The 25735-nt window shown below is 42.0% G+C and overlaps 1 protein-coding gene across 1 annotated transcript; it reads right to left on the reverse strand.

The window, feature by feature from the left end:
• Nucleotides 1-76: 76 nt before the first annotated feature.
• Nucleotides 77-25722, reverse strand: PVALB (parvalbumin). Its single transcript, XM_077278081.1, has 5 exons — nucleotides 25589-25722; nucleotides 15769-15842; nucleotides 13007-13139; nucleotides 2597-2706; nucleotides 77-275 (listed from the first exon to the last, which is right to left on the reverse strand). The coding sequence occupies exons 2-5, from the start codon at nucleotides 15827-15829 to the stop codon at nucleotides 247-249; spliced, it is 333 nt and encodes a 110-aa protein (XP_077134196.1). The 5' UTR covers nucleotides 15830-15842; nucleotides 25589-25722; the 3' UTR covers nucleotides 77-246.
• Between the last annotated feature and the right edge of the window lie 13 nt (nucleotides 25723-25735).

The raw sequence follows: 25735 nt of genomic DNA on the forward strand, positions 1-25735 counted from the left end.
ACACAATTGTCAAAATGAAGGAACCCAAGGAAAATAATAACAATAAAAAATGAATTAATGAACACAAACAAACAGATTCTATTTTCTGAGATGTTTTTGCCCTTTATTGCATTGTGTTACGCTTTGTTCCAGCACGGCGATCCAGGAGGCAGGGACCAGAGGTGGAGTATAAAACGGGAGCAATAAATAAATTGGTGTCCAAGGAGGGGAAAGGCTTTGCTAAAATAACAACAGAGCTTCTCTTGCTTAGGATTCGCTCACCAAGGTTACAAACTCTGTGAACACAAGATAAGAGTAAGTCATTCTGAGGAAAGGGACACAAGGCAAATGCAAATATGGTACAAAAATGTATTTTACTATCATCTTAAAGGGAATCCAGCAACAGTTTCTGCTATGTAATCCGAGAGCAGCATTGTGTACGGGCAGAGACCCTTATTCCAGTGATGTGTCACTTACAGCACTGTTTCAATAAAATCAGTTTTCGTCATCAGGAGATCATCACTAGAGGATGAAGTGCCTTGTGCCTCCTAGTCTAACCCTGCATCCATCACTGACTACAGTGTACACAGGAAGCTGCCAATCAGTGGTGTGGGCAGAGTTATACAGGGCTCAGCATTCAGAGCTCTGCTACATCTGCAGCAGAGAAAACTCTGATTGTATCAAAATGACTGCAAGCTGCCCAGTAAGTGATACATTGCTGGAATCAGGGTCTCAACCCCTACATCATGCTGCTCTCAGATTACATTGCAAAAACCTGGTGACAAATTCTCTTTAAGTCAACGCTGTTTCTGATATAGCGTAAATAAAGCATAAAATGCATAAAAATGAATCCAATCAAACTGATCAACTTCAGCATATAAGTATCAAAGATATCAGACCCATCGTCGGATGATAGAATAAATTGAATATTTTTTATTGTTACACATGTGGAGAGGAAAAGATTTCTGGCCCAAATGTTTACTATGCTAAATGGTATGTAATGCTGCATCTGGAATAATCTGTGTATGTCTTGTCCCGTAACTAAATTAATTACATTTCTAATGAATGTTGATCGATTAAAGCATATAATGCCAATCAGATACATTTCAAAGAATTATTGGAATTAGAATCTAAGAGAGTGATTTAAAGCCGACCGGGGAACGTATCTCACACTGGGTAATGTTCTGTTGTTGGAGCCGGTAAATGCTTGCTTACCGGTTTACTAATTACTTTCCGGGCAATCAGCGATGTTTGTAAATTGTTCAATAATTTAATAAACTTTTTCCATGATATATGTTAATATATATTTTTTATGGTGTGTTGGAGACTTCCTAACTTATTAAATTATACCAGACATTTAAAATGTAAATAATCTTAATACGGCTTACAATAAGTAAAGAATCAGATGATGAATGACACTTTCGTGGTTCTTCGCTGGTCCTAGCATATTCCGCAGCAGTGGTGACATCTTATTTTGACACCTGACCACTGCAATCAGGTGAGGTTGTCGTGGTCCTCATTGTGGTCAGTGATTAGCTGCCATAGTCATGTGTTGGGTTACACTATACGGACAAAGGGATATCTACAGGAGCTTTCATGACATCCCATTCAAAATCCTTAGACATTGATGTGGAGTTGGTACTCCTCGTTTGCATCAAAACCAGCTTCTGCTCCTTTTGGAAGGCTTACTATAAGATTTTAAAGGTGTCTGTGGGAAGTCTTGCTTATTCATCAAGAAGAGAATTTATGAGGTCAGATACTGATGGGATGGCAGGGCTTAGAATCTGTATTCTAATCCAACTCAAATGTGTTGGATGGAGTGGAGGTTCAGGTTCAGCCATGTTCTTCTACACCAAGCTCGCCCAACCATGTCCTTGTGGACCTTGCGTTGTGCACTCAGTCAGTCATGGGGAAAAGAAGAGGGCCTTCCCCAAACTGATCCCTTAAAGTTGGATGCTCAAATTGTCCAAAATGTCTTGCATGCTGAACCATTAAGATTTCCCTTCACTGAAATTAAGGGGCCAAAGCCAACCCTTAAAAAATAAGCCCATAGCCTTCTCCTTCTTCCACCAAACTTTAATGTTGGCCAAACCCAGACTCATCCATCAGGATACCAGATCGAGACATGTGATTTGTCACTTGACAGAACACGTTTTCACTGCTCTACAGTCCAGTAGCCCCGTGCTTCACACCACTCCATACAACATTGTGGTTGGTAATGTAAGGCTTGCATGCAGCTCGTGAGCTGTAACAAACCATACCATGAAGCTCCTGGTGCACAGTTTTTGATCTGACGTTAATGTTTGAAGCTCCACAGTTATGTAGTCAGCAGAGGGTTGGTGACTTTTCTGCCCTACAGAATTTTTTTTTTTTATTCTGGCAAGGGTCTGGTAGCTTTCTTTGATGTTTTTTTGGGAGACTTGACATATATTGACCGGACCTACCAAAATATGACCATCTTAAATGCAGTGTACGTGCTGATGATAAGGATGTCTCCTTAGCGAGTTTTAGTGGTCATACATTGTGCATTACAATCCCGGATCACTGTGATACTCAGAAAATGCACAGATACCTCATCTACCCCTGTAGACACTTTCTTATTTTACCACACACTTACCATCCACGCCGATTTTACCATCTCCATCTTTGTCACCGGCGTTCAGAAGTTCCTTAGTTTCCTTGGCAGAGAGAGTTCTGCCATCAGGAGTGAAACCTTTCAATATAAGACTGGAGAATGGGGAAAGTCATTAGACATAATTGTATAATCTGCAATTTTGCTATTTCATAATTTCATGTTTGCTACATTGATACATTGTAATCAAATTAACATTTTAATATTACTTTATTATTATTGTAACATTTTGGCTACATAGAAGCCGATAAGCAATCATTTGATATCCTGTTTAAACAGGCCACCACCACCCTTCCAAACAATCATTCATAGATGGTTCTGTGTATATAAGCTGTCATCATTTTTGGTAGCACGGTTCTTGTGTCCACAGGACGATCTGCTGCCGAGAACAATGATTTGTAAAACTAAAGTCCATTTCACCTGACGAACAAGTGTCTTGCTCATTAGTCGGATGATTGGCAGCCCATTTATACCTCATGATTATCGAGAAATGAGTGTTCCTACAATGCACGCTTAAAGTGTTTGGTCCCTTAATCAGTGGAGAAGTTGGATTTTTGATATCGTATAGACATGTGAATGAGTTTTGTGTTATATAAAAAGACTGGATATTTCAGATTCTTTGCTGTATTTGTTAAAAAAGAGGGCTAAAAAAAATAGAATAAATGTGGTGATCTGTCGATCAGTTCTTCTGGTTCATCTTTGTTCCTATTGATGTTATTAACAATGTAAACAGTTTACTTTTTTGTCTTCTTAAAAGAAATGATAAAAGAAAGGATAAAAGACTAAGAAAATCCAAAAATCGCCTTGAGAGAATCGATCCTCGCTGCTGATCTGACAATCTCCAAACCCAGACCACTAGAGATGACGCCATGACCACTGGTCATTTGAGCGCTACGGCCACTGACTGGTCAGGAAAGTGCTGGTGGAGATGTCATTGCTTCCAGTCCTATGACGACTGTCAGAGCTGTAGTGATAGAGAAAAGAGCAGTTTCCCGTGGTGGGTACAGCTGCAGTGCTGGAGAAAAGAGCACATTCGCTGTGGTGGGTACAGCTGCAGTGCTGGAGAAAAGAGCAGTTTCCCATGGTAGGTACAGCAGCAGTGCTGGAGAAAAGAGCGGATCCCCGTGGTGGGTACAGCTGCAGTGCTGGAGGGAGAAAAGAGCAGTTTCCCATGGTAGGTACAGCTGCAGTGCTGGAGAAAAGAGCAGATCCCCGTGGTAGGTGCAGCTGCAGTGCTGGAGAAAAGAGCAGATTCCCATGGTGGCTACAGCTGCAGTGCTGGAGAAAAGAGCAGTTTCCCTTGGTAGGTACATCAGCAGCGCTGGAGAAAAGAGCAGATCCCTGTGGTGAGTACAGCTGCAGTGCTGGAGAAAAGAGCAGTTTCCCGTGCTGGGTACAGCTGCAGTGCTGGAGAAAAGAGCAGTTCCCCATGGTAGGTACAGCTGCAGTGCTGGAGAAAAGAGCAGATCCCCGTGGTAGGTGTAGCTGCAGTGCTGGAGAAAAGAGCAAATTCCCGTGGTGGGTACAGCTGCAGTGCTGGAGAAAAGAGCAGTTTCCCTTGGTAGGTACATCAGCAGCGCTGGAGAAAAGAGCAGATCCCTGTGGTTGGTACAGCTGCAGTGCTGGAGAAAAGAGCAGTTTCCCGTGGTAGGTACAGCTGCAGTGCTGGAGAAAAGAGCAGACTTCCATGGTGAGTACAGCTTCTTTTCTTCTTTATCTACATGCCTTCAGCATGTAATTTTTTTTAAGCTGAAAAAACCCTTTAAAACAGTTTCCCTGCTGATTCTTCTCATTGTACAAATAGGTGGAGAGCTAGAAATCCCTGGTGTTTATATTTATGTGGGCGGTCCTACTAGTGATTGACAGTTATCTCTACCGAATCAGTACAAGGAAGACTGTCAATAGGTCCGCCCACTGGACTCTTACGCACACAAACACCATGGATTTCAATTAATAAATTATAAGTTATACTGAACCTAAATATCATTCTGCTCTGATTCACCTTCTCTACACCCTGCAGTCTACGGTCAGACTGTAACAACCTGACTGTTCCCTTTAAGGAATTCCGGGTCTTTTGTTTTATAGTTTGTGACATCTTATTAGTTTCCATGATGGCTATATCTCTTGTGAAGATCTAATTGTAGAGTTTTCAGTACTATTTATAGCCACTACTTTTTGTAGGGAGCTGTGCCATTACTGCTGCATCACTCCACCTTCAATCATCTAATCTTCGGGGGTGCCTGCAGAAGTCAGCCCCCCAATGATCTGATATGGATGACCTATCCTAAGCATAGATCCTCAGTATTAGTGTATGTTTGTTCACAGTGTTTCTTTTTCCACTGTTTTTTCCATTGAAAACATTGCACAAACGCCTAAAAGAATGGACCTAATATGGCTAAGGCCATGTTCACACACTGCATTTTTTTGCTGCGTTTTTTAATGCACATTTTCAGCTGCATTTTACACTACCAGCAAAGCCTATGAGATTTCAGAAATCTCATGCACACACATTGGTTTTATTTTCCTGACTGATTTGGAAAACTGCTGCGTTTTTGTAGACTGCGGCATGTCACTTTTTTCAGTGTATTCGCAGCGTTTTTTCACCTATAGGAATCAATCAACTTTCTTGAAAAGTATAATGTTACAGGGTATATACACTAGATTCCTTGATAAGGCGTTGATCCAGGGAACTAGTCTGACTGCCGTATGTGGAGTCGGGAAGGAATTTTTTTTCCCCAATGTGGAGCTTACTCTTTGCCACATGTTTTTTTTTTGCCTTCCTCTGGATCAACATGTTGGGGCATGTTAGGTTAGGCTATGGGTTGAACTAGATGGACTTAAAGTCTTCCTTCAACCTTAATAACTATGTTACTATGTTAATGGGTAGTGCAAAAAGGCAGCAAAAACACAGCAAAAAAAGCCGGTATCAGTTTTTGCTGCGTTTTTGGTTCGTAAACCTAAGAACGTTAAATCAGCGTTTTGGGGGGGGCACTAACCTTTATCAACATGCACAAGAGACAGCAAAAACGATGCAAAAAACCCATAGTAAACAAGCAACAATAAAAAGGCAACAATAAAAACGCAGCAAAAAAACGCAGCAAAATCTGCTTTTTGTAAGCAGCTTCTTTATTGCCAAGAGAGCATAAAAGAGATAAAGCAAAGCCGCACAGCTGTTCCACGACCCAATGTCAGCTGCGGTCCATCCAAGGTGTGTAAAAAAGGAGTCCGATATTCAGGTAGAGGTGCTCGCATGAAAAAAGTATGCAACTGTGGAAAATATGTAGAACAAAGCGGCAACACTCACCAGTCCAAGTGTGGTCTGAATCCTTTTATTGAGACATATCAAACAACACCGTCATCTTCACGGCTCGGGGTGGTAAAAACAGGGAAGGAGGTGAGCAGGATGTGACGACGGCCGTTTCGCGCCTACAATAGCGCTTCCACGGGTCTAAGGTGCAGGGGAGTGACGCAGACTAAAAAGGTGTGTAGGAGTAGAAACCCCACCCACCCCACGCCCCTAACCCCTGGCACCTTAAGACAAAATACAACATGTGCGTGACATAAAACATATTAAAAACCGGAAAAAACATCCCGGAATAAGTACCAAACCTAATACCATAATCAAAAAACAGAGATTATAGGTGGGGTCATGGTATGTTTGCTGCTCTTGATGTGGGTGGATATCTCCTACATTATTGTGATCTCCCCGGCCGCTTTATAAGATTCTGGTTTTTGAGCTGGTATTAGGTTTGGTACTTATTCTGGGATGTTTTTTCCGGTTTTTAATATGTTTTATGTCACGCACATGTTGTATTTTGTCTTAAGGTTTTAGGGGCGTGGGGTGGGTGGGGTTTCTACTCCTACTCACCTTTTTAGTCTGCGTCACTCCCCTGCACCTTAGACCCGTGGAAGCGCTATTGTAGGCGCGAAACGGCCGTCGTCACATCCTGCTCACCTCCTTCCCTGTTTTTACCACCCCGAGCCGTGAAGATGACGGTGTTGTTTGATATGTCTCAATAAAAGGATTCAGACCACACTTGGACTGGTGAGTGTTGCCGCTTTGTTCTACATATTTTCCTTTATTGCCAAGAGAGCAGGTTTTGCCTGCGGGAAAAAAATGCAGTGAAAACGCAGTGTGTGAACATAGCCTTACTGTTTATATGTTCAGGCTTATAATAGATGTCAAGCATTTAAAAAGAGTAACATGTCCATATTTTAGGCGTTTTCCACCAGGAAGACACTCAGTACAAGTCAGTGGGAAAGTTGAGGGTGTATTTTTGGCATATTTTGTAGCATTTAAGTGCAGCAAAAAACACTAGAATTTTCTTAATATCTTTATATATGTCAAAAAGCAACTGGAAAACGCTCTAAATAACTCCCAAAAAACAAACAAAAATATGCTGCCAGAACAGAAAATGCTCATGTAATGGCTAAAAAAAAAATGCTAGGAAAAGATGTGTGAGGTTTATAAAACTCTAGAGGAAAGGAGAGCTTCCTAGAGTGTCCTCGGCCTGGAAAACAGATGTTTTTTGGAAGTGTGAATATAACCTTGAAGTCCTGGTAAATCCCTTGAAACGAACGTCCGGTCCTTATTGGGTTCGGTTTAGGCCAGTCTCACACGTCCAGATAATTCCGGTACCGGAAAAATCGGTACCGGAGTTATCTGTGTCCGTGTGCACATGTGCGGCAGCCGTGTGCCGACTGGGTACCACACGGACCGTGCAGGAGACAGCGCTAGAGATAAGCGCTGTCCCCTGCATCTGGTGCTGAAGCCGGAATTCATTCCTTCTTCCCAGCAGCGTTCGCTGGAGAGAAGGAATGAAAAATCATTGTTTTTTGTTTTTTTTTGTGTTTAAAATAAAGATCCTTGTCACCTCCCCCCTCCCACCCCCTGTTCGCCCGCCCTCTGGAAATAAAATACTCACCCGGCTCCCTCGATGCTTCCTCTCAGCGCCGCAGCTTCTTCCTGTATGAGCGGTCACGTGGTACCGCTCATTACAGTGATGAATATGCGGCTCCACCCCTATGGGAGGTGGAGCCGCATATTCATCACTGTAATGAGCGGCACCACGTGACCGCTCATACAGGAAGAGCTGCGACGCTGAGAGGAAGCATCGAAGGAGCTGGGTGAGTATTTTATTTCCAGCGGGCGGACGCACAGGGGCTGGGAGGGGGGTGGTGACAAGGATCTTTATTTTAAACCCCAAAAAAATAAAAAAACAATAATTTTTCATTCCTTCTCTCCAGCGAACGCTGCTGGAGAGAAGAAATGAATGGCGGCTTCAGCACCACGCTGGGGGGACAGCGCTTACTGTAGCGCTGTCTCCTGCACGGCACACGGACTGCACACGGACAGCATCCGTGTGCGGTACGTGTTTTACACGGACCCATTGACTTTAATAGGTCCGTGTGATCCGTGCGCTCCCACGAACACTGACATGTCTCCGTGTTTTTCAAACGGACACACGGTCCGTGAAAACACGCTGACATGTGCAGAGACACATTGATTTTAATGTGTCTACGTGAGTCAGTGTCTCCGGTACGTGAGAAAACTGTCACCACACGTATCGGAGCCACTGACGTGTGAAACCGGCCTTAGAGAGTATTTCATATACGCCATATATCACACTTGCAATTGGACATTCTGTCTGTTCCATTTTTTGAGAACAGGTGGAGTAAAATGGATCTGTTGATTACTATGTTGCATTTTTTTCCAAAGTTTTAATGCAAATAAAAAGCTGCTTTTTACAATGCCAGCAAAAACTATGAGATTTCAGAAATCTCATGCAAACTTTGCTTTTCTTTTCTGCCTGAATTGGAAAACTGCATCGTTTTTTAAAACCTGCAGCATGTTAATTTTTTTTCAGAGTTTTTGCAGCATTTTTTCACCCCTAAAAAGCAATAAATAGTGCAGAAATGCTGGAAATAAAATCCAACCATGCGTTTTTGCAGCATGTTTGGTGGATAAAACTAACTTTATTAAAATTACTGTGGACAAATGAAACATAACCACACACAAAAAAAAAATGCTGCAAAAAAAGCTGCAGAAATGTAGCAAAACCTGCTTTTGGTAAACAGTTTCTTTACTGCCAAGTTAGTAGGTTTTATCTGCAGAGATAAAAAGGCTGCAAAAAGGCAACATGTGGACATAGCCTTATTGTGATTCATGACACACAGGAATGTCAGATGTTTCACCAGTGATTAGCAAGTGCGTTCTTGCTGTCAATGATGATCAAGAATCCATACAGTGAGGTTTCTACCCTCTGGGTCTTTCTCGCTATTTTCACTGAATCGAAAGAGGTATAAGATGTATGTATAGTGACACTGATGGTGCTCAAGATGACCTCTCACACATATATATAATAGATAGATGACAGATTATAGATAGATAATAGATATGTAAATGATAGATAGATAGATAGATAATAGATATATAGATAGATATGAGATATATAGATGATAGATAGATAGATATGAGATAGATATATAGATAGATAGATAGATAGATAGATAGATAGATAGATATGAGATATATAGATGATAGATAGATAGATATGAGATAGATATATAGATAGATAGATAGATAGATAGATAGATAGATAATAGATAGATATGAGATTGATAGATAGATGATAGATAGATGATAGATAATAGATAGATGATAGATAGATATGAGATAGATATATAGATAGATAATAGATAGATATGAGATTGATAGATAGATGATAGATAGATAATAGCTAGATATGAAATAGATAATAGATAGATAGATGATAGATAGATAGATAATAGACAGATAGATATGAAATATATAATAGATAGATATGAAATAGATAATAGATGATAGATGATAGATAGATAGATAGATAGATAGATAGATAGATATGAGATAGATAGATAATAGATAGATAGATAATAGATAGATATGAGATTGAAAGATAGATAATAGATAGATAATAGATAGATAGATGATAGATAATAGATGATAGATAGATCAATAGATAATGGATAGATATGAGATTGATAGATAGATAATAGATAGATAGATGATAGATATATAGATAGATAATAGATAGATGGATTGATAAGAAATAGATCATAATAAATAGATATTAGATAGATAGATATTGGGAGGGGACAGTTGGGGCTATTATACTGTGAGAGGGGCTGTTTGGGTCATCATACTGTGGGTGTGGGAAACCTGGCAGCCATTATACTTTGTGTGGAGACATTATACCATGTGGGGGACTACGAGGGCATCATACTGTGTGGGGAACTGTGAGGACATCATACCGTGCAGTTTAGGTGCATTTTACCGTGTTGGGTGGATGTGGGAGGGCATTGTACTGTGTTGGGTGGATGTGGGAGGGCATTATACCGTGTTAGGTGGATGTGGGAGGGCATTATACTGTGTTAGGTGGATGTGGGAGGGCATTATACTGTGTTAGGTGGCTGTGGGAGGGCATTATACTGTGTTAGGTGGATGTGGGAGGACATTATACCGTGTTGGGTGGATGTGGGAGGGCATTATACCTTGTTAGGTGGATGTGGGAGGGCATTATATCGTGTTGGGTGGATGTGGGAGGGCATTATACTGTGTTGGGTGGATGTGGGAGGGCATTATACCTTGTTAGGTGGATGTGGGAGGGCATTATACTGTGTTAGGTGGATGTGGGAGGGCATTATACTGTGTTAGGTGGATGTGGGAGGGCATTATACCGTGTTGGGTGGATGTGGGAGGGCATTATACCGTGTTAGGTGGATGTGGGAGGGAATTATACCGTGTTAGGTGGATGTGGGAGGGAATTATACCCTGTTGGGTGGATGTGGGAGGGCATTATACCGTGTTGGGTGGATGTGGGAGAGCATTATACCGTGTTGGGTGGATGTGGGAGGGCATTATACCGTGTTGGGTGGATATGGGAGGGCATTATACCGTGTTGGGTGGATGTGGGAGAGCATTATACCGTGTTGGGTGGATGTGGGAGGGCATTATACCGTGTTGGGTGGATATGGGAGAGCATTATACCGTGTTGGGTGGATGTGGGAGGGCATTATACCGTGTTAGGTGGATGTGGGAGGGCATTATACTGTGTTGGGTGGATGTGGGAGGGCATTATACTGTGTTGGGTGGGAGGGAGGGCATTATACCGTGTTAGTTGGATGTGGGAGGGAATTATACCCTGTTGGGTGGATGTGGGAGGGCATTATACCGTGTTGGGTGGATGTGGGAGAGCATTATACCGTGTTGGGTGGATGTGGGAGGGCATTATACCGTGTTGGGTGGATATGGGAGGGCATTATACCGTGTTGGGTGGATGTGAGAGAGCGTTATACCGTGTTGGGTGGATGTGGGAGGGCATTATACCGTGTTGAGTGGATGTGAGAGAGCATTATACCGTGTTGGGTGGATGTGGGAGGGCATTATACTGTGTTGGGTGGATGTGGGAGAGCATTTTACCATGTTGGGTGGATGTGGGAGAGCATTATACTGTGTTGGGTGGATGTGGGAGGGCTTTATACCGTGTTGGGTGGATGTAGGAGGGCATTATACCGTGTTGGGTGGATGTAGGAGGGCATTATACCGTGTTGGGTGGATGTGGGAGGGCATTATACCGTGTTGGGTGGATGTGGGAGGGCATTATACCGTGTTAGGTGGATGTGGGAGGGCATTATACCGTGTTAGGTGGATGTGGGAGGGCATTATACCGTGTTAGGTGGATGTGGGAGGGAATTATACCGTGTTAGGTGGATGTGGGAGGGAATTATACCCTGTTGGGTGGATGTGGGAGGGCATTATACCGTGTTGGGTGGATGTGGGAGAGCATTATACCGTGTTGTGTGGATGTGGGAGGGCATTATACCGTGTTGGGTGGATATGGGAGGGCATTATACCGTGTTGGGTGGATGTGGGAGAGCATTATACCGTGTTGGGTGGATGTGGGAGGGCATTATACCGTGTTGGGTGGATATGGGAGGGCATTATACCGTGTTGGGTGGATGTGGGAGAGCATTATACCGTGTTGGGTGGATGTGGGAGGGCATTATACCGTGTTGGGTGGATGTAGGAGGGCATTATACCGTGTTGGGTGGATGTGGGAGGGCATTATACCGTGTTAGGTGGATGTGGGAGGGCATTATACTGTGTTGGGTGGATGTGGGAGGGCATTATACTGTGTTGGGTGGGAGGGAGGGCATTATACCGTGTTAGTTGGATGTGGGAGGGAATTATACCCTGTTGGGTGGATGTGGGAGGGCATTATACCGTGTTGGGTGGATGTGGGAGAGCATTATACCGTGTTGGGTGGATGTGGGAGGGCATTATACCGTGTTGGGTGGATATGGGAGGGCATTATACCGTGTTGGGTGGATGTGAGAGAGCATTATACCGTGTTGGGTGGATGTGGGAGGGCATTATACCGTGTTGAGTGGATGTGAGAGAGCATTATACCATGTTGGGTGGATGTGGGAGGGCATTATACTGTGTTGGGTGGATGTGGGAGAGCATTTTACCGTGTTGGGTGGATGTGGGAGAGCATTATACTGTGTTGGGTGGATGTGGGAGGGCATTATACCGTGTTGGGTGGATGTAGGAGGGCATTATACCGTGTTGGGTGGATGTGGGAGGGCATTATACTGTGTTGGGTGGATGTGGGAGGGCATTATACCGTGTTGGGTGGATGTGGGAGGGCATTATACCATGTTGGGTGGATGTGGGAGGGCATTATACCATGTTGGGTGGATGTGTTAGGGCATTATACCGTGTTGGGTGGATGTGGGAGGGCATTATACCATGTTGGGTGGATGTGGGAGGGCATTATACCATGTTGGGTGGATGTGTTAGGGCATTATACCGTGTTGGGTGGATGTGGGAGGGCATTATACTGTGTTGTGGGGCACTATAGAAAGCATCATAAAGCATGGCGGTCACAGTGGGGACATCACACCTAGTTTGGGGCACTGTAGCAGCATCATACTATGTTGCAGGTACTCTGGGGACATAAAACTTTGCTAGGGGCCTTGTGGGGTCATCATACTGTGCAGAGTTGGGACAGAGTGTGGAAGGAAATTGTAAAGGGGATTCACTGTGGGAGGGTCATTCTGTGGGGACGGGGGACATTTTTAGGAGCATCATACTCTATGGGTGCCATGAAAGGAGGTCTCAGTTGGTAAGAATACTAAGGGGCTTCAATAGGGGCACAATTTCTGCGTTTGTACGGCACTACCTGTCCCTCTCCCACTCCTACCATACCTATGTGCAGTGATACCGCCTCATATATTAGATTTTTTTTTTGGAAGCTGGCAATTAGGACTTTTGTTGTAGGGCCCCATAATTTATATATATACGCCCTAATGTTTTAATCAATGTAATTATTTAATTACTGTGGTACTCACCACAGCTCTTCCTCCTCTATGAATCCACTGGCATCTTGATCCAGGATTCCGAATACTTTCTTCATGACATCTTTACTCTTGGACTTCAGGCCAACCAACTCGAAGAATTTCTTGTAGTTAAAAGATTCAGCAGCTGGATGGAAATATAAGGAATGCCGAAGTCCTTAAAATACTGTCAGATATTTAATTAATATATTTAGCGATTACAACGGGAGCAATGCCCTGATATGGCCGCAAAGCTTCTCTTCTGCTTCTGGAGAATCACTGGCTTTATCATGCAGGCCATTAACCAAATGACACACAATGTCCGTATAATCAGAGCTTTCATCAGACTGCAGACAATGTACTGAAATTGCTACAACCCCCAAGATGTCATACGAGACTTCGGGGATATCCACGGGAGCCCCGATCCTATGCCAGAACAGCCACGTGTCATGACACAAGTAACTGACGCGCTCTGCTGTGCTGGGGAGACACCCAGTAATCATGCGACTGCCGGGTCTAAACGAGGCATTGCCATTGTTGTTGCTCCTTTTCACTCCATAGCACTTACTGAATGCTATTGAGCCTGGAAAAGAGAAGACAGAAGAGGGTTAAACCACATCTGTCCCCTCTTCTGACAGCCGAGGATCCGACCTTCTCCTGCTAGATTGCAGGAGCTTTAGATTGATATTCCCATCTCCAAGATCCTATCCCAATATGTAGTAGGTGTAGTAATAATAATATGAGCAAATACCTCCAATTTAAAATGTAGTGTAGTTCTTCTGATTAGCTATGTCTCTTACTCCAAGTTCAGGGCATTGCATTAACTTAGATATCCATGGTTACGACCACTAACAACTTACTGTCACTATATGAGTGGTCATAACCATGGTTACCTAAGCTACTGCAATGCCCTGCACATAGGGTAAGCTACATAGCAAATCAGAAGAACTATACTACATTTCTAATTGGAGGTATTTGCTAATATTATTATTATTATTACACCTATTACATATTGGGATAGGATCTTGGAGATGGGAATACTGTTTTAATTCAGACAAAGCTGCAGACTTGGGACTCGAAAGGCCCATTGTAAAAAAAAATACTGTTTGGTCTTTAAGAGGTTAAAAAAGTCCTCTCTAGTGTGATACAAAGCTGTTCATGGTAAATGTGTTAGTCCGCACATATTCCATGAACGTAAGATGGAATATATATATATATATATATATATACACCCATTATATGCGCACAGGTCAGTGCTCTGACCCTGGCGTCCAGTGCTCCATGGATCCTGCAGTGCGTCAAGGTTTCTATTTAACCGAATCTATGATGTCTATGTAGAAGGAGCCTAGAATAGCCCATTTAATGCCCTTTAATAATAAATGTGCCCATACACATAACGAGAATGGCTAATTATTCTTTGGCAAGCTTTTGGGATAATCATCATATATCTGTCACTAAGAGGTTTGGTCACGAAGGATGGAAATTAAAAAAAAGTCTAAATATTTTAAAAGAGGTTACTGCATTTAAAGGGGCTTTGAGATTGCACATCCTCAGTACGGCCATCATTGGAATCCTCTTTTTTTGAGCAAAGGAATCACTTGCATGCACACTTTGGGATGAAAAATCTATGGGAGTCAATTAGTTGGGATAGATCTTTATACTCTAACAGGACAACCAAAAGGGATCATTGCTTTAATCGGGTATTCCACTCTCCAAATGCCTATCCCAGTATGTAATATTAGCAAATATCTAAAATTAGAAATGTAGCATAGTTCTTCTGATTAGCTCTGTCGCTTACCCCATGTGCAGGGCATTGTAGTAGCTTTGGTATCCATAGATATGACCACTAACAACTATATGAGCAGTCGTAACCATGAATACCTAAGCTGCTGCAATGCCCTGCACATGGGGTAAGCAACAGCTAATCAGAAGAACTATACTACATTTCTAATTGAAGGTATTTGCTAATATTATTATTATCACACCTACTACATATTGGGATAGGATCTTGGAGATGGCAATTTAAGCCTGAAAAATGCAGTGTGAATTTTTGGTGTATTATTTTATCAATCTACAGTGATTCCACATTTTATTGCCAGATGTAGTTAATAAAGTATCTCTTTAAATGTCATGCTGCAGATTACACGATGAGGACACAATTTACAGCATATCATAATCCGGGCTGGATATGACGCTAGCATCATTTCATCTTTAATTGCTTTCAGGGAACAATACGGCTCGGTGTCCCTCAGGCTGCAATTTTTTTTTTCCCCGTGATATAAAGATGTTAATCAGATGTTCCTTCAGAGCGAACGCGATCTAACGACTCACTTTATTTATTTTTTTTTGTTGCAGATTTATACAGACAGAACCAGTTGTGAAGGACAGACGGGCACAAAAGAATAAGGGATGAGATGGGAGGATGCACCGAGTCAGCAGGAAAGATAAGAAGTAAAGACCAGGGATGGGAGGGAGACCGGGGATGGGAACATGCAGCTCGCGCAATAAAGCTTTGCATGGGTTGAACAAGGTCAATCCTCCGCGAAAAAGTGAGTTTTTAATTTTTTTTTTTTTATTAAATCTTAAAGTTATTTTTTATATACGAGATATAGAAAAGTCATCCAAAGTGTCGAAAATTCCACTTTTTCGACTTTCCGGTTGTCATATTGAAAGTAGGAAAAATTCACAGATTTTGTCCAAATTTTTTCTTTTTTTAAATAAGTTTTTTTTTAATTTTTATTCCCCCAGCATAGACCCAAAGCGTAAACGTCTCTTACCTGCAAAGGCCCCCACAGCCTTTGAGATGTCGGCAGCAGCGAGTACATCAGTCATAGACATTGCGGCTCTGGATCTGCAAGAGAATGGGACAGACTGAGAGGCAGGGGATGTTCTGCTGGACTCATCACTTCCAAGGGGCAGCCGACCTGACTGCGGCTGCCTGCAGGCACGCAAACTCCGGTGACAGTATATTAAGGGGGGTGGCTAGCTGAGGGCGAAACTGCTGGCGCTGAGCCACGGGGCAAGATGCCAGTCACCTGAGAATTTACCAATGTCACATTATCCTCTGCGTCTAATCACCGGGGCAGGTTCCCCCGCTATACAGTCATCTTACCCAGAGGGTTAACGCCATTTCAGCCTCCTATACTTTCCCTGATAAGCTTTGCATGCTCTTAGCATAAATCAATTTCTTCCTGCAGTTACATCAAAGCTGCAGCAGAGATTTTTTTTTTTTTTTTTCATTGATTAGTCTTACTTGCTGCTTAATTTTGCAGTAAAGGCTTTACTGGCAGGACTGTGCTTTATCATACTGCATATAATCCGCCGTTCCCCAGTTTGCTGATATTCCTCCTAAACACTGCATGCCTGCAGCAAAAATTTGACGTTCGTGCGCCCCTCGTGGGCTTTAATAACAGAAAAATAGCAACTTTTAAATAGTTAACACCCTTGGCCCTTCTGTCAATCATGCCAATCCTTCATCCCCTCTGCAGCGTATCGTTATAGGTCATAATTATAAAGGACGACATATTGTGTATTATAGCAGTACCTGCATTGCAGATCAGGGCCGGTGCCAGGTAAGATGAATACCCAGAAACTATGGCCCGGGGCATCCCTGAATAAAGACGTATGCATTCTATATAGAGCCGAGGCAGGATGACTTGATCTTGGCATTAATGACTCTTTTTTGTTCTAGTACCATCATCAGAAGGGCCTGTGCCTTTGATGATAGACTTCGTGCCCTAAGTCATAGTCATCATGCTTTCCTTCCTACAAGCATAGAAACTGCTCATTGTGTATAGTAACTGAAGTGGTGATTATTATAAGTTTGTGAACCTCTCAGAACTTTTCGTACTTTGTCATAAATGTGACCTAAAACTACATTGGATTTTCAAACAAGTCCTAAAAGTAGATAAAGGGAACCAAATCAAACAAGTCAAAATTATAAACGTTAAAAAAGGGCTCCAATATTCAGGGGTGTACGAATAGGATACTACTCCAAAAATACAGAAAATTATGAATTCGGCACTCCCAATTCAGATGCAAGAACAATAGAAATAATTTTATTGGTATGGATACATCCACTGTTTGACGTTTCGGCCAACACTAGGCCTTCATCAGAAATTCTCCTCAGCTCTTGCCCTACCCTTGGCACAGCAGTGAATGTCTCCATGTCTTTTCTGCTCAGGTGTACCTGACCTTTTCATCCTCAAGAGCTGAAGAGAATTTCTGATGAAGGCCTAGGGTTGGCCGAAACGTCAAACAGTGGATGTACCCATACCAATAAAATAATTTCTATTTTTCTTGCATCTGAATTGGGAGTGCTGAATTCATAATTTTCTAGTCAAAAATATCAGACTTTGTCTTATGCCGCTCCCGTCAAGATCCGGCATCTTGTGACTGCAACGTCTCAGTCAGAGGTAATGGTCACAAGCTCTCAATTGAAGTCTTGTTCTGGCCTCGTTGTGGTCATAGACTTACATTGAGTTATGACTTCTGGATGGCCCAGCAAACACCGGAGGGATCCGGTAGGTCACAATGTGCAGAAGACGATCTGATCGGCGCCGAGAACAGCAGAAGACTGCGGCTGGTAAGTTTATTACTAGGGACATTAGTGATTCCTCTCCAGGGACGAAATTAAAAAGAAAAACACTGGCGTGGAACTTTAAATGAAGAATATTATCCAATATCGCATATCTGTCAGTAGCAAAAGTCTGGAGTTTTCTATCAATAGGCTAACAATCAGATGTGAGTTGGTGACCTGTTTTACTTAAAGAACGACATTACAAGACTCAAAATTCCAATAAATAGGTGGCAGATGAGAGTACCCACATGGCAAAGGGACTACAGTGGAGAACGGGCAATTACATCCGGTACAAAGTGCCAAGTGTAAACTTTAATAATGACGTTCCAAGGCTTGAAGTAATATTTATTCACAAAGCCAAGCAGGATCAATCATGGAATGTGTATGTTTCTGAGGGACATAATCAAGGAGATAATCTTCACCCACAGAATTATCCTTGTGTTTATTGTAATGTATTTCGATGATTACAGCCAATCAGTACAATACAAACAATACAGACCACACGTGCCATCATATTCCCCCACCAGTTATTACCAGTTGCGGCACTGGCCCAATGTATACAGTCTACGGAGTTGAACTACTGCTCCATCAGACTGTTTAGTGGCCGCTAAAAAGCTAAAGACAGAAACCTAATGATTGAATAGTAAATAAATAAATAGCATAGTGCATGAAAATAATATACGGAACTTGATTGACATGTTTTTTGATAAAAAAATGCGGAAGCCATCCAACCTTGTCACGGTGACCCTGCCTGGTACTGCAGATCAGCTTTGATCCATATAGTTTTACATCCTTCCGCTGCCGTAGCCGGTAACAGCTGATTTGTGGCAGTGTCGGGTGTCGGACCCCCACCAATCTGAAACTGATGATCTATCTTAAGGATAGGTCATCAATAACATACAAGTGAAAGAAAACCCTTTGTCTTATGCCGCTCCGATCAAGATCCGGCATCTTGTGACTACAACTTCTCGGTCAGAGGTAATGGTCACAAGCTCTCAATTGAGGTCTATGAAAACCTAGTTCTGGCCTCGTTGTGGTCATAGACTTACATTGAGTTGTGACTTCTGGATCACCCAGCAAACACCGGAGGGATCCGGCAGGGTGCATCTACATAGATGACTGACCCATTGTTTTGTGGTTCCACTGTTCTCTATGGGATCAATAACTTGACTGGTTAAGGAGCCGGATAAAAAAGTTGACCTCATTGTTTTTCAGCCTGACAGTGGATGCCAGACTTTTGCACAACTTATTTTTTTTACAGTTGTGGTTGTCTCAGGTCAGACATAAAGGTATGTAAATAAATTCCAAGTACGGACTACATACCGTATCATTATAGCGGTAAAGATTCTACGCAGACATGATATAATGTTTTTCTAGCCTCGGGGAGAACACTGAGGTCACTTTAAGACCATTTGATGGATGCATCTCTCAAACCCTGGGCACTATGCCACGTTGGGAATACCAAGATACACTTTTAGCATCAACACCTCCAAGCAAAAGGGTTTCCATGACTGTGGCCCTGTGCCCTTTAACAAAAAATGCCTCTGGTCAAAGCATTTGTTAGTTTTCCGAGGTTGGCAATGGTGGTAATTTGAGTGTTGCTTCTTCTGGATGAGAAGGAAATTAGAAAAACAAAAAACAAAAAGTGTATAAAAAACAGTCATTACAAAAAAACTCATTACAGTCTTAGTGACATTTCTTTGACTATTGGAGACTGATCGGATTACTAAGACAGTGTGACGCACATAGTGGGAAATGTCAGGATTGTCCATGAGATATACAAGTGCCTGGAGGAGCAACCACCGATTTCTTTGTGGCAAAATATGATTCACGCCAGGGAGCGATGCCGAGGGTCTCATTGTGTCTGCCAAGATAGATTTTCTCCTACACCAACTTGCTGACAGTGCAGGACACTAGGTGTTATGTATCCCCGATTTAATAGTAACTGTATCCTGCCTACCCCCTCCCAAATTCTGTGCTGGCATCACTTTTTTACTGGCTGCGGCAACTGGCACCTGGGGCGTTAGCTGTGTATTTATGGAGTAGTAGCGGTAATATAGACCCGATCTAACCCTCTGCTCCATCTCATGTGTCCTATTCTGCCTAAAATCTCTAATGGGTAATACTTGGCAAGATTTAAAAGGAAAGTATTTTAGAACCTTCTCAATTACATTTCAGATATATCAGCTAAGGAAATTTATGAAAGCGGCTAGCGGAAGAATTCTGGCGTGAAAGTCTCTGATTTTATGCAAAGAATTTATCATTTTTTACGATGCTCTCATTGCTTCTACAAAAAGGTAAAAATTCTGGTCTGAAAGTCTCTTTTTTCCCCAAATCGTGGGCTGTGCTTACGGGAGTTATGGGGCCCTCAACCACCCAACAGATTTAAAATCATATGTAAAAAATAATAATGGACATTTTTTTGCCTTTGTGGTGCACAGTCTAAAATAGTGTTCCCCAACTCCAGTCCTCAAGAGCCACCAACAGGTCGTGTTTTTTCCTTTGTATGGCCCGGGTGATGGAATTGTTGCCTGTCTAGATGATGGAATTCTCACCTGGGCAATACTAAGGAAATCCTGAAAACATGACCCGATGGTGGCTCTTGAGGACCAAACTTGGGGAACACTGGTCTAAAAGATGACAAATCTATTCAATGGCATAGACCATTTAAAAAAATGTATCACATTTTTCACCACTACTCTGGACAAAAACAAGTGTACAAAATCTTATGAAATTTCCCCCAAAATCTTTAAGTAGGTTCTTCATCGAAACATACAATCAGGGGTGTAACTAGAGTGGGAACACGGGTTGAAGTGACACCAAGGACCTGGAACCTTGGAAGGTCCAAAAGGTTCTTTTTGCCCATATGAGAAGACAAATATGAGTAAAGACACTTGAAAGTTGGTGACACTGTTGGAGATTTTGCATCGAGGCCCTTGAGTTTCAAGGTATGCCCATAAAGGGAGGCCCAAAAAAAGAAGAGTCCAGGAGCAGTGACCCTCCACGTGGAGCAGTCAGTAGACAGCTGTCTTTTAGGCTAGGGTCTCACGACCATTTTTCTCTCATTCGAGAAAATCAGACTGATTATGCTAATCAGAGTTTAATCAGATTTTCTCGGATGTGAAGAAAAAAAGAAGAATTTCTCCATTGTGTCAGCAGACCAAACTCGGATGACGATTTTTTCCACTGACACCTAGACATGAATGGCCAAGTGCGATCTGATCGGATGCAACTAGTGCATGTTGGGACTTTTTTCCTTGGATAACATGGGGATGAAAACTATCCATCAAAACAAAATATAGTGCTTGTCCGAGGTATAGGATCGTCTGCAGGATCACTTACACTGATCCATCAAAATACTAATGTTTTATGTGGCCGGACAACTTAACATCACCCAACTAAGCCCATAGGCCCCGAATGGTCATGGACCTCTTATACTTTAATATTTTGTAAAAAAAAAAAATGTAATGATCAGACAGTAATTAAAACATGAGACAGTCTGAAGGAAACCATATAACACTCTGGGCTGTTGATTGGCCTTACTTAACCGAAAATCGCCACCTGTTTCAGTTACGTGATACCTTAGAGCAGTCCTCAGTTAATCCCCCACTATCAGATCTAGGATATGAGACTCACACGAGAAGTAGTTCATTAGGACGCTGAGCCTCTCTGACATTTATAAAAGGGTTAATAGCATAGCCCTAATGCCACATCCTGAGAACAAGCTGCACCCGTAAATATGTTCTCGTTAAAATATGGGGTAAAATTAAATCACTTCTCACTATTTCAAGAGCCGACTGAAGCCTCCATACATTTGCACTGCCAATTTGATACCTTCTGCATGTCATCAGCATTTCTGCAGTGAAGGGTTAACACCAGTTATTAACATCCACTTGTCTGATTCTTCCGTCTTCGCGAGCAATAAAAGCGACGTTTTTTAGTCCAATCACAATCATCATAAATATAGATGACATGAATGTAGATGCGGTGCTGCAGGGGGTGTATCTGGCGCAGCATTTGGTGACGGTATATAATGTACAATGCAGCGCTCATTAATCCTATTGATAAATACATGGATGTGACAGTTATTACACTTCAGCATCTATCTCCTGATGTATTGTGCGTCGGCCAACACTTACATTGAGCGGATTCACCAGCATCTACTGGGGAATTGGGGCCACTGCTGCACAATTTTAGTGCCTGTACTCTTTTTTTTTTTTTTGGCATTTGACCATGACAGCTAGAGGGCAACTTAAGTATCTTTATGAAATAATACCACATCACTTCAACATGGCAAGAAAATCTGCCTCAACTCTTTGCCAACTACACTCAGTGTTTTATTAACATCATTTCTTTCCTTTTTCTGTTATTTCTCTACTTTAAAGAGAAAGTGGCACCAGCTTAAAAGTGGCCGCTTTTGCGCTTATTTTATTCCCGCTGCTCCCCTGAGTATTTAATGTATTGTATTATTTAAGTCCACCATACGGTTCCAGAGATATGGGCCTTTTTTATTTAGTGCTTCATATTTTGGTCAGTGCTCAGGGGGTGTGGCTCACAGGGTTGCTCTGGGGGCGTGTCTGTAGGCTGCTCTGCTGTATTACCCTGTAAGCACCGCCCCTTTAGTAAAGAACATGAATTATCACTGAGTAAAGAAGCCCATATCTCTGGAACCGTATGGAGGAATTAAAAAATGCGAAAAACGAAAAACTCAAGAGAGGAGCAGGAATAAAATAGGAGCAAAAATTGGATACTTACATTATAATTTAATTATAGCTGCACTACTTTACAATTAATTTATATAGTGCGCTCTGGTGTGTGGAAAACGCGCCTAGAAGAAATGTAAAAAAAATGGTGTCTTTACAGGATCAAAACTAATTGCTATCTTAACTCATGCTAGCAAGGGAAAAAAACTGTCCTTAACTTCTTAATATATATTAGTGGGGCCAAACATGCCAATTTCATCAGGTCCAGTATTGAAACCCCTCGACTCTTCTCTTACAACAGATTTCAGGGGCGAAAAGGATTAGTCAGTTAGATTTCAACATGCTCAATCCATTTGTTCTCATAGTGGATATAGGTGTTTGTCAGTGGCATTCATGCGCATGGGGGGAGGTCGTGAAGGATGGCTATTAGCTAAGTAATTATTTAACTAAGTGCTACTGTATCTTAAGTGTATAGACAACTTTACTTCTGCATGTCATGTCACTAGTCTGAAGATCTGATCAAACAACTCCATGTATAACAGCTTCCTGGCACTCTATAATTAAGACTTAAGGCTTCCAGCATGTTAGATGAAAGCGGGCTGTCTGAGGTGTATGGGGGACAGATAGTGACAAATGAGAGAAGGATAAGGCTCTTATAATTTCAATTGTTTGACCTTTTTTTTTAGGGGAGAAAAGCCACTGCCAGACGTATCTGGCAGGAGCTTTTTTCCCTCTCTCCACTGAAAATACATGCCTTGCCAAAACAAGTGCTCATTTTAATGGGGGATTCAGGAGAGATAGCGGTCTTGTAAAAGAACAGTTTACCCAACAGATATAGTATCTTATGTGTATGGTAAATATTAGCAAAATGGGAATAGAAGTTTAACTGCCTGTTGTAATAGCATAGTACATTATGAAAAAACAAAAATAAAATTGTTAGAAATCAGTTTATCTTCAATAATGAGATCACTAGTGATTCTATAGGTTAGATAAATAAGATTAGAATAATCCGATACTCCCTAAAGCCAAGTGTTGCTTGAGCTCATGTGGAAGTTATCTGCTCCTCTACTTTAGAAAGATTAGGTTTATCATTGATTTCGTAACAGGCAGGTACACGACCACTACTATGTTGAGAAATTCTATGCCATGTATTTTATGAAATGGTTCCAACTAATCCCATACCACATAAGCAGGGTGGCTCAGTGGTTAGCACTGTATTCTTGCAGTGCTTGAGGCTTGGGTTCTAATCCAACCAAGGACAACATCTGCCAGGAGAACGTGTTTGCGTGGGTTTCCTCCAGGTTCTCCGGTTTCCTCCCACACTCCAAAGGCATACTGGTAGGGAAATTAATTGTGAGCCTCATCGGGGACAGTGATTATGATGCCTGTAAAGTGCTGCGGAATTATTGGTGCTACATAAGTAAGTAAAAATGAAAAATACACTTTATGCACCCAAGCCATACTATACTTGTATTTCCCTGATGTTTGGAAAGTCTATGTTTCTTCCTGACTATGCAAGGCTATTACATTTCCAATGATCTATATAAGTGAATGATTGGCACATTCACATTAGTTCCCTTGAAGGATTAGTGAAGTAGTCTCCCAAAGGTAGAGTTTTTCTTTAAGAAACTAGCCAATAAAATGTTCTTCCTATACCTTGGCAGCCTCAAAACTTCTTGACTTTCCCAAACTCTGAAGCTGCCAACTGGACGGCCGCTACTTTTGCCCATATTTAGGCCAGGCTCACAACGCTACCCCTTTGCAGATTCTTTCTGATACTTGAGTGTGCCTTCGACACATCCTCATAAATCTGTCACTCTCATTTACTCCCACATCTGCATCAAACGAAACGAGTCGACACGTACTCTTATTTCAGATGATCTTTTGGAACTCGATAACGCTTCAAGTCAATAATTGAATGCGTTTGCTGAGTCTACATATTTGCGCCCCCCATAAGGATCCATTACCCTTGGCTTACAGGATGGAACATGGTGACATTTATGAACGTGAACTCGAGTACCACCTGTATCTGCTGATGTAATGGTACTGTGCCCAGCTTTACATGCCCGCTTGCTCATCATCTGCATTTTAGATGTATGAAGATTAATGGAAGTTTGAGACTTGCTCCTGCTTTTACGGCTATTTATGCATAAAAGCATTTGCAATACGACTTACACATTTTGCAGAGACCTCAATCTACCTAATATAAGTGCAAAATATTTCATAAAATACGGCAACTGAATAATCTCATCGTGACTTTTCACGACTGAACCTTTTATGCATTCTGAACATACAGAGCTGTATATCCTTTCATATATCTTACAAATTGCTCATTCCTTCACTCTTGTACTCGATCATATATTAAAAGGACATTTCACTGAACTTTTTAACATAAACTAAGTACCCCATCTAATTGGCGCTATTCCACTGATTTTGGAACAGTTTTCTTTTTTTTTTAATGCTCCAAAATTATGCCCTCCGGTAATAAAGATGCAAATTTTTCTTTCAGCCAACTGGTCTTATACCATAGAACTTCTGTTATAGAAGCGAAAAAGCAAACGCTCATAGAGAAGTTCTGCGGTATACGCCCAATTGGCTAAAGGAAAAATTTGCATCTTTATTACTAGGGAGGGCATAACTTTTGAACAGACGGGAACATAAAAAAAAGAAAAACTGTTCCAAAATTGGTGGAACAGCGACAATAAAATTATCAAGTGAAAGGACCTCTTTAAAAGACAATTCCTATTTCTTGTTTCCTATTCTTGATGAAGCGGTATACCCATTTCTGACATTAAAAATGAGGGTTTCCAGCTCTGTGACCCACACCGGTTTCGTGAACCGGGTTCTTTAGGAAATGGAGAGGTGGCTGCACATGCGCGACTCTCTCCATTCACTTCCAAAAAATTTTGAGCACAAATGTCCAAGATGGGAATACCTCTTTACTGGTCCTATGTTCTCCTAAGATACAGTAATAAGAATATATACTAAAGCCAGGTGTGTCCCATGTCTCATGGTTCGTAGACACCTGCTGCACTGGAGGAACGACCAGTATAGCAGTGATTCATTGATCACTTCTGATCATCCAAAGCTCTCAACTGTTGACCATGCTCAGCTTGCAAATAAAAAATATCAGGCTATAAAGCCCTTGAATATGATAGCTTAATGCTAGTCCCAGCTATACTATCCAACAATGCCAATGGCTTGAAGGCTAGTCCTGACAAATGTGCACGGGCGTTAGTATGTCTCAGTGCATTGCATCCTCTCTTACTGTAGATCCAGTCTCTTCTACCCAGAGCCTCCTCCCCTTGTACTCACTTGGGGATGGATCAGGATCCGTGGGAAGGGCTGAGATAAGGCAACGGTGAGGAGCCCCTAAGAAGGGATTCCCTCTTAAATACTTTCTCCATCTGTTCTATTTTGGGAAAGTCCATCCCCTCCTCCTCAGCATCTAGATCGCCTGGT

This window comes from Ranitomeya variabilis, chromosome 8 (genome assembly GCF_051348905.1).
Source record: "Ranitomeya variabilis isolate aRanVar5 chromosome 8, aRanVar5.hap1, whole genome shotgun sequence".
Taxonomy (NCBI): domain Eukaryota; kingdom Metazoa; phylum Chordata; class Amphibia; order Anura; family Dendrobatidae; genus Ranitomeya; species Ranitomeya variabilis.